Here is a 12,645-nt window from a genome sequence, read left to right as displayed (position 1 = left end):
GCTGTACAAAATACATTGCCAGTGGACCAAGGCAAGAAGTGTAGCAAATGCCTTATAAATAGAGGTTGCTCTTCAGAAGCCTGGAGCAGGAGTTCGGAAAGAACCATGGATGTATCTTAAGGAAGACACACAGCCCAACCAACTCCGAAGCTGTGCTGGGTTGTTGTCAGCTGTTAACAGCTACCTATCATGAAATTAATTCAGTGGTTTCAGTCCATCACTTGAGAATAAAAATTTAAAAGGCCAGATCCTTCCTTCTGCTTCGATCCCTCGTTCCCAGGGACTCGCTGGCCTGTTTTGGAGTTCATTCCCAGCAACCTCACCTGAGGTCCTCTGCAAGGCGCCAGAACAAAACTAGCTTGAAGAAGGGGTTCCTCTACATATCAGTCCTAAGCAAAACAGTGCCATATATAGAAACAGAGGACTTTCCCTCAAGCCAGGGCTTTCTCTGATGCTTTCCCAAAGGGCTGCATTTCAATGAAGCAGCAGCACACATACAAATTTATGCAATCAGTCTATCCCTAGGAGAGAGCAAGGAAACTTCAAAAGGAAAAGGCCAAGGTAGTGTTCAGCTTAGATCCAGTGTCAGTCAGGGCAGATACGGGCAGCCAGGCTGATTTCCAGTTGGGGAAGGCTTGAGAGATGAAAAGCAGATGCAAGACTTAGGCTGATACCCTGGGGCGATGCAGAGAAGAGAGAGTGAAATCTGAATTGATCCCTAGAGGGGAGAAGGAAGCAGGATGTGAACCTCCCCTTGAGAGGAGGGCAAAACAGGACTGGGATGGAAATCTGGAGGGCAGACTGAAACCTGAACTACCCACAGGGAAAAGCCAAGCAGGAACAGAAATGACATATAGGGAACACATGAGATTAGGGGGAGGTGGGAACACAAAGTGGAATGAAAAAAAGCCTATGAGAGAGATCCCTGGGGGGAGGGAAGCCCTGAACGAGCAAAATTAAATCTGCAGGGAGTTTTGCATCCCATATATTAATAACAAACTACCTAGCAAGTTCGGCCCTTCTTTCCACCTTCAAAAGGATGGAGGGGAGGAAGAACTTGTCTGTGGTTGAGCACAAGACTATGAATCAGAGAATCGGAGTCCGTGTATCCCAGCTCTGCCAGGGAGCAGGTCCCTGGATTACAATACACCTCAATGTCCACAGGCAACTGTCCTATAAAGCATCCACTGATTTCAAGTGCAATCATAGTGCTCAGCATCTTTGGGAAAAGCCAGTCTGTGTCTGCCTCCTCTGTAAGACAGGGCTGCACACCTCCCTACCTTCCAGAGGCACCGGGATGCTAAATTCATTAGCAAGGTATCTTCAGACGTGTGGGTGGCAAGTACCAAACAAGGTCAGAGCGTTATTAATGGCACTGAAGAAGAGCTGCCACCAGTGATTTTAGATCTCAGATGCAGTTTTCCCACTTGAATTTCTCATATTGCGTGTCTACAGGACATCAGCTGTGAAGACCTGAGACAACTCGCTCAGAGCTGCCTCAAAACAACTGCTGAAAACCCTACATAAACATCAAAAATTGAAGTTCCCTTGGACAGTGACTGTCAGATATGAGCAGGGCAGGGAGATCAGCTAGATAAGGAGGTTCTAAGGGAGAACCACCACTATGACACCCCTTGCAGAGACCAAGGCCGTTGGTAACACACAGGATCCTCCACTTGGTTTTGGAAGGGAGGAATGTTTTCAAAGGCCCCAGTCCTCCACTGCTCTTTTATGGGATACCTGCAGACAAGGTCACTCTACTTGGGTCCTACTGACCGGGAATCTTGAGCAGCTCAGTTATTTAATACTGACTGATGTCTGGAAGGGAGGCATTTTGACAGTCATGTGCAACAGTCAAAGTGGCATTGTCATTACCCAGTGTGCAAGTGTAAGCATCGGGCTCCTGTGTGTATGAAATACACAGCCACTTCAATTGCATATTTTATTTCCTTATTTCATTTGGGGTTGGACCTGCTGATCTCTCAAGGTCCCTTCCTACCCCTACAGTTCTGTGATTCTGGAGGATTCCTTTTTGGTTTTGTTCTGAAGCCCTTTCCTGTCCTAGCAACACATCTCCAAGCTGCCTCCTTTTCTCAGGTAAATCCATCCGAAGATGCTATTTCTAGGAAGCCTGTTGGAAAGAGATCCACATCCTTATTACATCCTCTGATTGGCCTAAACCAAAGAATATGAAGTACCAGGAGTGAAGACCCAACAGGAACAAATCAAGCTATGCTGAGCTCTGTGCTGCTCACGCTCGCTCGTGCCCACTTGTCTGCCTGAACCGCTGTGAAGTCTCACGGCAGGATCACTTTCACATCGATACGAGTATCAAACCTGTCATTATCATTAAGCAAATGACAGCCTGTCTGCAAGGGCTGGCCTTTTGCTGGGATGAAACTGCGTGACACATTTGGATACAGAGCACATGCAGATCCTGCTAAGCCTCTCCTGTGCTGGAAACACAGAGCCTCTCAGCTTTACTGCAAGAGAGGTGCATTCTCTACCAGCACTGGAGTGCAGCCCGGTGCTTGAGAGCGTGAAGGGGCTTGGAGAGGACCTCTCATTGCCTCCTCTGGAAGGAGAGGAGGTCTGAGCCTTTGCTCCTTCCTGGCACTCCGAGGTTGCATCGCTGCGAGATGACAGATGACACAGTCCTACACATCACTGTCCTGATGGAAAAGCAATCAGGGATTCATTGGGATTTCCCCCAGCTGCAGATCAACACACAGCACTGGGCTGCAATGCTCACACCATGCACAGAAGCTCTGTCATCTCCCAAAACCGTCAGCCCTGTGTCTGTATTCCAGAAGGAAATACTATCTCAGGGATTAACTCCAGAATTTCCTGGCTCTCTAAAACAGATCTTCAGGGCTGTCTACAAAAACAAACAACACGGTATTTCCTTAAAGGCTGCCTGCTGCATATACCAACAGGGAAATAAACCACCCAAGACCTGGTTAAGACTGCAGCAGCATCACCTGGTGAGGATCACTGTGTTATAGAAAGGAAAAGTTCTGATTTCAATGCTTTCAGACCGACCTTTCCTGGTCCCACTCTATGCCCTCTCACAGCAAGGCTCTGAAGCCACCTTGGCCAAGTTACCCAGTTCTGTCCCTGACACGCTTTGGCCACCACCCCAAAGCATCAAGAAGCAGATGTCCCTGTCCAGGTTGCCAGCACTGAAGGTGAAAGTTGATTGCTGTCTCTTTGCATTTCCCTTGATATAAACAGGAAACAACCAGCATTAGGCTCGCCAAATAAAAAGCCAAACCAGATAGGCAAGGCAGAAGATGCTTCTTTTTCCATACACACCCTTTTCCCTCTCATTCACATACAAATTACTGTTGCATCCAGGTGGGAGGAGAGTTTAAAGAGGGGAGGGGGGGGTGGGGGGGTGGGGAAGAAATGTTTGCCAAATAGGTTGAGGGATCAGAAGGCAGCTTTCTCATAAAGCACAGGGCTGACCCACAAACTGCTAGAAAACCTCAAACTCCACAAGAGTTTCCCTCCTCCCCGTTTGCAGGGTGAGAGCAGCCAGAGCAGGGAATTGGTAGGCAAGTAAGGGGTCTAACCAGGTCACTCCACCCTTCTTTTCCCGCCTGGAGCGTAACATGGGAGGGAAACAGACCTGAAATGTAGGCCATCTACAAAGACCGGGGGAGAGGCTTAAATGATGTGAGATTTATGATCTTCAAAGTGATTAGAGCCCAGCACTCCAAATAAAGTCAAAGAGAGCTCAGCAGCTCCTGCACTCAGTTTGGAGCTGCGTTTCCAACCGTGCTTCTCTGCCTTCGGTTTGGGAACTTGAATTGCAAGGTAACAAAAAAAAAAAGCACCCCACCAACCCCAAACCTCAAACCCCAAACCAAAATTAAATACCCACCAACCTCCACTCCTGATGAAAGAGCTCAGCACCTGATTTTACATGAAAACACTTTGATATTTCCATATCTCGTTTATCCCTTCCCCCCCCCATTATTTTAAAATCTATTTGCTGAATTGGAAATGGATTCACCAATAAGCTGGGGTCAACCTGAAAGGTGAGTGTGCAACCTGGGTTGCACTAAAAACAGTAACGGCTCAAGCCTACACATGGCCTTGGGAGGGCCAAGAGAGGGAGACAAAGAGCCATCCACACTCACCCATGTCCACTCACACAGACTGTTAGCACCCCCGTCCTGCAAACCCCTCTCCTGCTGACACTTCCCAGGTTCTGGGGAATCACGCTAGACTGAAGGAGGAGAAGAACCCCAAACCAAAACCCAGCTTTAAAGGGAGCTTGTTTGCAGGGTTTTGCTTTTTTAAACGTGGGTAAGTCCCCAGGCAGGCTTGCTAAGCTCCACACAGAGATATATGCTGGTGTAAATGGAAGGGATTTCATGGTACCCTTTCGGTGGTGGGAGGGTAATAAAAGTGGGAAGAGAATGCTACAAATGACTGTTGCAAACCCACAGCTTCTTTTTGGGATGTTTCTCTCAAAACAACTCTGGCCCAAATCCTACTGACTGTGAGGCTGCCTGCCCCTACAACTTTGCCAGCATCCACTCATTCAGTGGCACGCAGAGGGCTACGACCTTAAAGACAACAGGTCAGATCATCGCTGGGTGTAAATCAGCACCACCTCACCACAGTCAATAACATTTCCTTGATTAACCTCAGCCCAGCTTCCAGTTCTAACATCTCTGTGGCATTGCCATAGGAAAAGTTTGGAACGTGTAACAATCTTGTACTTTCATGGCTTATTTCTATCTTGAGGGAATTTTCTTTTATCGCTGGTTATGAGCAGATTGGAGCCTTCTCTTGGCATGTAGAAAGCCTGTGCTTTGGGCTCTGCAATCCACAGAGCTGGAGACACAAGACTTTTTGTTTTCAGCTGGGTATTCCAAAATCCTGGAAGATGGCTGAACGTGTTAAGACACCTTTGATAGGAAGCTACGACCCACCCAAAATCAGAGCAGCCAAGCCAAACAAACAAACAGCAGCTCCCTGACATCTGTCAGACTAGAGCCACCAAGGCAAGCTCGAAGGACGGGAAAGTCACGGGGAGAAGCTGCAGCTGCCCACCAGCTGCTAGGAGGAAGCTTTTATGGAGGATCACAAGCCCAGAACTCAGGGAATGCGTGGCTGGAAGCAGGTAGGTTGCTGTACTGTTAAGAGTGCCAACATCTGCTTCAAATGCCAGCGAGCACCGGCGGAGTTACAGCCCCTCGTGCTTCCCTTGCTCCAGCTCCCCAGCCAGCCCCCAGAGTCCTGCAGCAGATGAGTGGGTTAACCCCCCAGACCTCCTCTTTGTCTTTACAAGGTCTGAGTCCAGCTCCACAGGAGACTCAAAGAGCATTTTCTCACGTGTCTGAGCAATTCAAGATCTATACGCTCTGGAGGGCTGTCACCTCCCTCCCCTTGCAGTTGTGTAGGCAGGCCTGGTCTTGACCTACGCACTCCAAGACCTCAAACCAACTCATCCTCAGTCCTTGCTGATAGTCCCGTGAGTCAGCCCCATCCTTTCAGCCTCCCAATAGCACAGTGCTTTCAGCACCAGTGTCACAAGCAGTGGCAACACATGGGGCTTTGGGGCAGTTTTGCACATGTGCTGGTGGAACCGAGGTCCCTTTTGTTTCTAAATGACAATGGGGAAAACATTAAAAAGCCAGAAAAAGCCTGGAGCAAACAGTGATTTAAAGAAACTCTATAATTAACTGAACTTCTATGAAATAGGAAGGCCTGGAAACCAGAAGTTTAATCTGTCATTCTATCCCACAAGGGGAACTGGGAGGAACTTATGTGGTCTGTTTAATGGTAGCTTCTGACCTAACAGTTTTTATCTCTTAGCTGTAGTTGTCTGGGATTCATCAAGATGAGCAATTAAAAGACAGTAATTCAAGAAACAGGAGAATACCTGGCAACCCAGGGAGCATCTTACCTGCCTGTTAAAGTCCAGCCCATTCTGTTCATTTCCTACAATGGAACAAAGAAAGAGATCTCAGCATTAATGACAGTCAGCTTTGGTGGAAACTTTGCAGAACTTAGAGCACACATAACCAAAGACACACTGCTAGCCCAGCTCAGTTTACTGTAAGAGCAAGGAGAGGAGGAGGAGGGTGGAGTCAAAGCGAATGCAGCAATGGAAGTACAAAGGCAGCTCTTCCAACGGTCAGTGGCATCAGCCTTTGCTGAGGTATGACAGAAGTGCTTGTGCCTGGAAGATACCTGGCCAAGCAGCAAGTGTGGGGGAAAGCTCACTGACTGCAAGGGAGATTCCCTCAGAGGTGAGCTGGAGGGTGTTACAAATCTCTAGGGAAATCCAGGACCAAGGGTACAGCAAGACCTAACTGTGAGAGGGGCTAGCACACTGGTAGCTGGGGCTGTTAAGCGGGGATCTTCAGGAACCCATGTGGCACTGAGTAATCACGGGATATCTGAAGGAACAGAGGGTGCCGTGGGGTTGTGCTCAAGAGGCGTCTCCTTGATTCCAAAAGAGATTGGCAGGCACGGGGGAAAAATCAGACAGGTTTCAGCCTGAAGGTACCGCACAGGCCCTCACTCATTCCCCTTTGATGATAAACATTCACCCCCCTCCCCCCCTCACCATCACACCTGCCAAATTCATCAAGAACATCACAGAGGTAAGGTTGTACTCTCCAAAGATATGAATGCTTTAAGGGATTCCACGAAGCTTCTTTACTTGCAAAGGCAACCCCAAGAAACCCCTTCCCTTCATGATCCTAAATCATTCTCTTCCAGTCCAACTCTGATTGTGGCAAATAGTCTTGAACTGCTCACAGCCCACCAGCCCAAATCCCAGGGCTTCCCACTCCTGTTCTGCCCAGCATAGCATTCCCCATACAGCAAAGCCTATGCCCTGTGATCTGATGGAGATTCTACCCATCATGGGTTTTGGTAGTTCGTGTGTCTCTTGCAAAAACCTGCAGAGCTGTTAAGAGGAGCTGTGCTTGCAGGAGTGCAAGCCAACTCCCCCACTGACCTGCTTTCTTCAACAGAACGAGCCTCTACCCTAAGCTAGCACGCAGCTTTTCAGCTTGCACCATCATGGAATATTCCCAGGTGGATCAGCACGGTGTTTTGAGATCCTCTGAGGGAGTGTGCTTAGTACAGTTATTCACAAATGGCACAATATTTTAGTGCCAAGGATAACAATGTCACAGTACCCTGTTCTCTGCTATCTAGAAACTGCTCTGGAGACTTAATCCTCAACACCTTAACAGCGATGACTGTGGAAACTGAGCTGCCTTTGTTGCTCACGTTAAGCTGAGCTGTCGGTCTCTTATCAAACAATACCAGAGCACGGTTTCATGGAAGAACAAGATGTTGCCACCTGCTCCCCCTTCCTCCCCCCCTGAAATTTCCTTTATCTTCTCACCACCTGCAACGCAACCCAGATCCACCTCTCCACCTTCTCCCCACGCCTGTCCGCATTTCTGCTGTGCTAGTGCCTGCCCTCGCTCCCTGCCTTCCTCCTGACCTGCTCCTCAAAGCTTTTTCTCTTCCCAATCTCAGGCCTCTATCTCCTTCCATATAATTCCCTATTCTGCTACAGCCTCTGAGCTCCCGTGCCTCTCGCTGCTGTAACCACCTGGTCCCTGACCACCTCTTTCCAGATGCTCCCGCCCAGGGATTTGGTTCATTCATTGCGTTCCAGCCCTACGCCCCAAGAGCCAACAACTGCACATCTACCGATGGGAATGCTGATAGCCTTAATAGATGATCACAATCAGTATCCACACACCTGAGCAGGGCTGCATGAGGCTCTGCAAGGCCTGCTGTTTCTACCTTTGAAACCCACAGGGGGAAAGGGGGGGGTTTGATGCAATCTGAAGGCAGTAGCTAAAGGGAAGAAAGGCAAGGGGGAGAGAAGGAGGAAATAAAGTTCCCAGTTGCTAAAATAGAACAGGAAGGAAAAGGTAATCTTCTGGTTTCTTGGATACAAGAGTTTCACTCATGTTCCAGTACAGTGTGTTGATGAGGTGAGATTCAAACTCCTTAAAGGAAATCCCTAGGTCCAGTGATGATGGCTCTGAGGCACCACCATACATGCCAAGGCTTGGAACTTGAGATGCACAGCTAGAACAGTTTCTCTCTGCATCACTATGACCAGGCACCTATTCCAGCACCATTCCGCTTCCAAGCTCCCCGTCTCTCACTATCTCCTCCCTGCACAAGCACATGTAGCTGACAGACTTCTTTTCTTTTTCTTCCTCTCCTGCAAGGCCAGGCACAGGTTCCTCAAAGTCCTACCCTCTGTTCTCTTGCACGGCCCGCTGCAGAGCAACGGGGGTGTTCGGGAGCACCTCAGCCAGGTATTTTGTGACACTGGAGCATGCTGCAAATATGCACAGAGACTGACATTAACTCAGCTGTAGCTTGGGCGTCTAAGTCTGAGATAACTGCCCCGGGCTGTCTAGGTAGACAGCGAGGAGAAATAGGCACCTCCAGAGGCCATTCATCTGACCTATCTTAGACGCCTATCTTAAGATGAGATGAACGGCCCTCTGGAGATGACTATTCCTCTTTATTGACTACAAAGGAACCCAGGGGCAACTAGTTCAGACTTAGATGTCCAATAGTGAGATATTTAAAACGGGGCGAGGTGTTTTCTGCTCCCAGTGGTTATGTAAATGGGGGCTGGCTACACAAATCTCTTCCACTTTTCAGCAGGACCAGCGAGTGTTTGTGCACAGATTTATTTGCAAACAAATCTCATCTTCTTCTGTTTCAGTAAAAGCCTGTGTTCAAGCAAAATTAACATGATTCTAGCTGCAAGCCAAGGTTTGGGTGTGATAGGGATAACAACGCTCCTCTTGCACTTAAATTAGTAACTTTCCTACAAATATTTTTAGAATGGACTAGTTTCTTCCCAGTTTCTATCAGGACTCAGACTGAAGTAGTCATTTCTCTCCTTAGAGGAACGAGATGTTCAAACGATCAGGATCTGCACTTAAGATTTAATCTTTTCTAGCTCCAGGAGATAAAAAGAAAGAAAAGCCTAAGTGGCAGCAGAATCTCAGCTGCTGTAAACTGCCAGAACTCCACTAATTTTAATGGAGCTTCACCCCAGCCAAAACCTTGCCCTCACTACAACAGCCAGACACACTAGGATCCAAAGTCTCCAGTGTCTGCTAGATACAGCCCTCCCTCTCCTTAAATTGCATCAGAGCAGGGAAGCCCTGGGATTTAAATGCAGAAAGATTGTTTGGAGCCCCCTGCTCTGTGGGTTCCCAGGAGCTTCCCCATCAAAGAAGCCTTCATTCCCCTCTTTATGGGTGTTCTGGACAGCAGGAGAAAGGCAGAGATAAGCTCAGCTGGCTCCCTGCAGCGCAGCACGCAAGGACCGTGCTGCTCCCCTTGGTTCACCTGGCAGCTGTTTTGCATAGCACTGGCATCAGATCTGGTGCGAGTTTGCCTGGGGAGGTTTCTCTGGGGATGGGAGCAGCAGAACAGTTCCGGACGGCTTCCCCCCACCCGCTGCTGTTCCCCCCCTCCCCACCCAGAACGCAGGGTTTGCTCTGAAAACCGAGGACAAGCACCCTATCAGCACCGACACAATTCCCACTGGAAGCCGCCGAGCCAGTCCAGCACTTGAGGATAAAAGCACCATAAGGGGAGAAAAGTGAAATCAAGATTGCAGCGTGCCTTCACCTTCGCAAGGCAAACACCAAACGCATGCAGCAACATGCAGGTGTCACCTACGGGGAGTGACAGCCGCCCGTGGCTTTCCACCCAGCGACAAAAACAGGGCTGCAACCAGAAGGCCAACCTCATCCCCCCTTCCCACCCAACACACACTTAATTCACTTCACAGTTTGATTTCAGCTGCGCAGAAAGGACAGGGGATGAGAAGGCGGTTTCAATCTTTAACAGGTGTTGGGGAATTCCCACAGGGAATCAGTTTTCTGCTCCGTGCATTTGGGAGGGAAATTCAGAACAGCTGAACGGCGATGGAGGAACAGTGCCAGGCAGACACCAGGCAGGGGATTCAGCTGCCTGGGCTTAGATGTCTAACTTTTAGGTGTCTAATTCTGAGCCAATTGCTCTAGGCTCCCTTTACAGCCACGGAGAGGAAGCAGGCGCTTCCAGAGGGCAATTCATCTCACCCCTGAGAGAGACGGCGGAGAGATGAATCACCTTCGGGAGATACCTATTTCCATCATTGAGCCCGCGGTGAGTAGGTCAGACTTCAGCCTCAAAGTACTGAATATCTAAAATTAAGATTCATCTCACCTATCCTGAAGATTTTGGCGCTCCAGCTGATAAAGCACAGTGCTACGAGACTGACAAAGCAGGGCAGATGCAGAGCGCCTGTCAGTGGATCTTTTCTGGAAGCCAAGAAATTAACTCATTCACATTAACTGAGACAAGAAGCAAATCCTCTCACCTCAAAGAACATCAGAAGTTAAAAGACTACCCAGGAGTGGGTAAAGAAAAGACTGGTGACAGTTGTAACTATAAACAGTGCTTGACCCACATGCTGCAAAGTAAGCAAAATGCTCACCTGTGCTGAAAAGGATGGGGCTCAATTAACCAAAAAAAGATATTCAGCATCAAATACATTCCTCTGCATTTCAGTTCACTTTGGAGACTCAAGAAAACACCATGCCATAGCCCCACACTACCATTCCCAGCAGTCAGACCAGCAGCTTCTCCAGAACGAGCAGGAGAATCCCTGGGCAGCAGGACCTCACTTAAATCACCTTCTCTCCATTTTAGTAGCTACCTCAGATTCCCTCCAGCTGTGTTCAGGGGCACTGGGAGCAGACACCAGTGAGCTCCCTGGGTCTTTACATGCCCTGCTGTGATGCTTGCTGTTCCCAAGGCTTACCTCATGAAAAGCCTTTTACAGGGAGCAGGGGAAAGTGTCAACAGGATGGGGAGTTAAGGCAGCCAGGTCAGGCTCCAGTTTTCATGTGTCTGTTTGCTCTTAAGACACAAACAGATCCATCAGGAGCACCTCCATGGGAAAATTAAGGCTGGCTAGCAGGAAAAGTGAATCTGTGCTGACTCAGATGGTTACAGACTTCAGGGGAAGCTTTCACTGAAGACTCAAGTGTTTCATTTGGGTGGAAACACCTAGATTATAAAAACGCCCCTTTTTTGTCAGCAGTGCCTCAAAGAAAGCCCAGCTCCTAGCCCCACTGCAGCTCTGAGCACAGCATACCCTTTGTGTGGGGCAGGGAGAAAGCAGGACAGTGAGTGTGGGAGACTGGGGCAGTTTCCCCAAGGAAACCCGAGGGCAGCAGTTGTTCCCACGGAAAACATTTCACCTGCAGGTGCTGGGAGAGGGCACGTCTCTGCTCTTGGACCAGAGGCAAGAGGCAGATCAGACCAGCTCTTCCTTTGCCCCTCTCATTCAAGTCAAACCAGCCTTTTGTTCCCCTTTCCCCTCCCCATCCTTTTTTATCCTCTTCCATAATGGGATGTTTAAGGAAAAAAAAAAAAAAATTAAAAAAAAATGAAATAACCCAACCTCAAACCCTAATCACCTTCATTTGAATTTCAAATATCCCCCTCCTGGCCTCCCCCACGCCCCAACTGACTTGGAGCTGGGAATATGGAAATTTCTCCTGCTTGCCTTAAATGTGGCTGTGCTATGAAAATCATCAGCCCTATGCAAATCCTGAGCAGGCCTGATCGCCATAGCAACCAGCTGTTTCCAGCCCTGCTCCTGCTGCTCTCAGGTGCCCGGGCGCAGGCCTGGGGCTGTGCCTGGCTGCAGGGGGGAGAGGTGAGAGGAGCACCAGAGGCTTTGAGGAAACTTTCACCAGGGAGAGCTAGCCTTGGAGAGCAGAGGCGTAGCCAAGGACTGGGGCTCAGCGCGGGGCCGGGGAAGGCAAAGTTTCCTCAAAAGACTTTGGCCTGGGAATCTGTTGCCAGCCCGAGCTGGAGAGGCAGCGACAAACGGAGCCCAGGCTGAGCAGCCCTTACCTGCTCCCCCACACCCAGCAGCGCAGCCTGAGAACCCACCAGCTCATCTCACACAAGCCATTGTGCCGCTTGGTCTGACATCCCTCACTCACACACGCTCCCTCTCGCCTGGCACACAGGTCAGAGCCTCTGGACCCTATTCCAGCACGGGCCATCAAGTTTAGGAGAGACCCTGCCCCGACACCTGCAGCTGGAATGCAATAAACAGCAGCCTTCCCAGGGCCCAGCTGGGATCAGGGCTCCATGCACCCATCCCTGGGAGAGAGCAGGACCTGCATCACACCCTGGCAAAATGAGGGGAAGAGATCAAGACCCTCATTTTGGGGCAGAGATAGACTTAGGTTTGTACAGAGAGCGTGTGGCAGGGGCAGACTGAGACGAGGTGGCTGCTCTTCCATCTGCCCCAATACAGATTTACCACCAAACACTGTACTGACATAGACGCTGGGGAGGAGTTTTTGCTTGGGTGGAAGTTTTGGTGTCCCATTTCGGAGCTGCTCTTGCTCTCCCTCCACTGCGAGGGGACCCCAGGTGTCTCGCAGCAGCAGCAGAGGGTGTCTCATGTTGACATCCTTCCACAGGCACAAGCTGGCTGCAGTTGAGGACACAGGGGGAGAAGAAGGACATTCACAGGAGCATCCCCTCAAACAGGACGCTTTTAAGACCATTGGAACTGATGCCGGGTCAGCCAACCACCACTGTCCC

At 49.5% G+C, this 12,645-nt stretch overlaps 1 protein-coding gene across 1 annotated transcript in view; it reads right to left on the bottom strand.

Moving 5' to 3' along the window:
• The window catches only part of POU2F3 (POU class 2 homeobox 3), a gene marked incomplete at both ends in the record, with an annotated part of 40,361 nt that overhangs the window by 18,507 nt on the left and 9,209 nt on the right, over positions 1-12,645 (bottom strand). The window contains one exon of the mRNA XM_084274831.1: positions 5,924-5,958. Coding sequence (XP_084130957.1) covers positions 5,924-5,958 — 35 coding nt within the window. The remainder of the gene's footprint in view (positions 1-5,923; positions 5,959-12,645) is intronic.

Source organism: Gallinula chloropus, assembly GCF_964237585.1.
Source record: "Gallinula chloropus genome assembly, chromosome: 24".
In the NCBI taxonomy this organism is placed as follows: domain Eukaryota; kingdom Metazoa; phylum Chordata; class Aves; order Gruiformes; family Rallidae; genus Gallinula; species Gallinula chloropus.
Note: the sequence above shows the minus strand (reverse complement) of the source record. Positions and strands in the feature narration are given on the sequence as shown.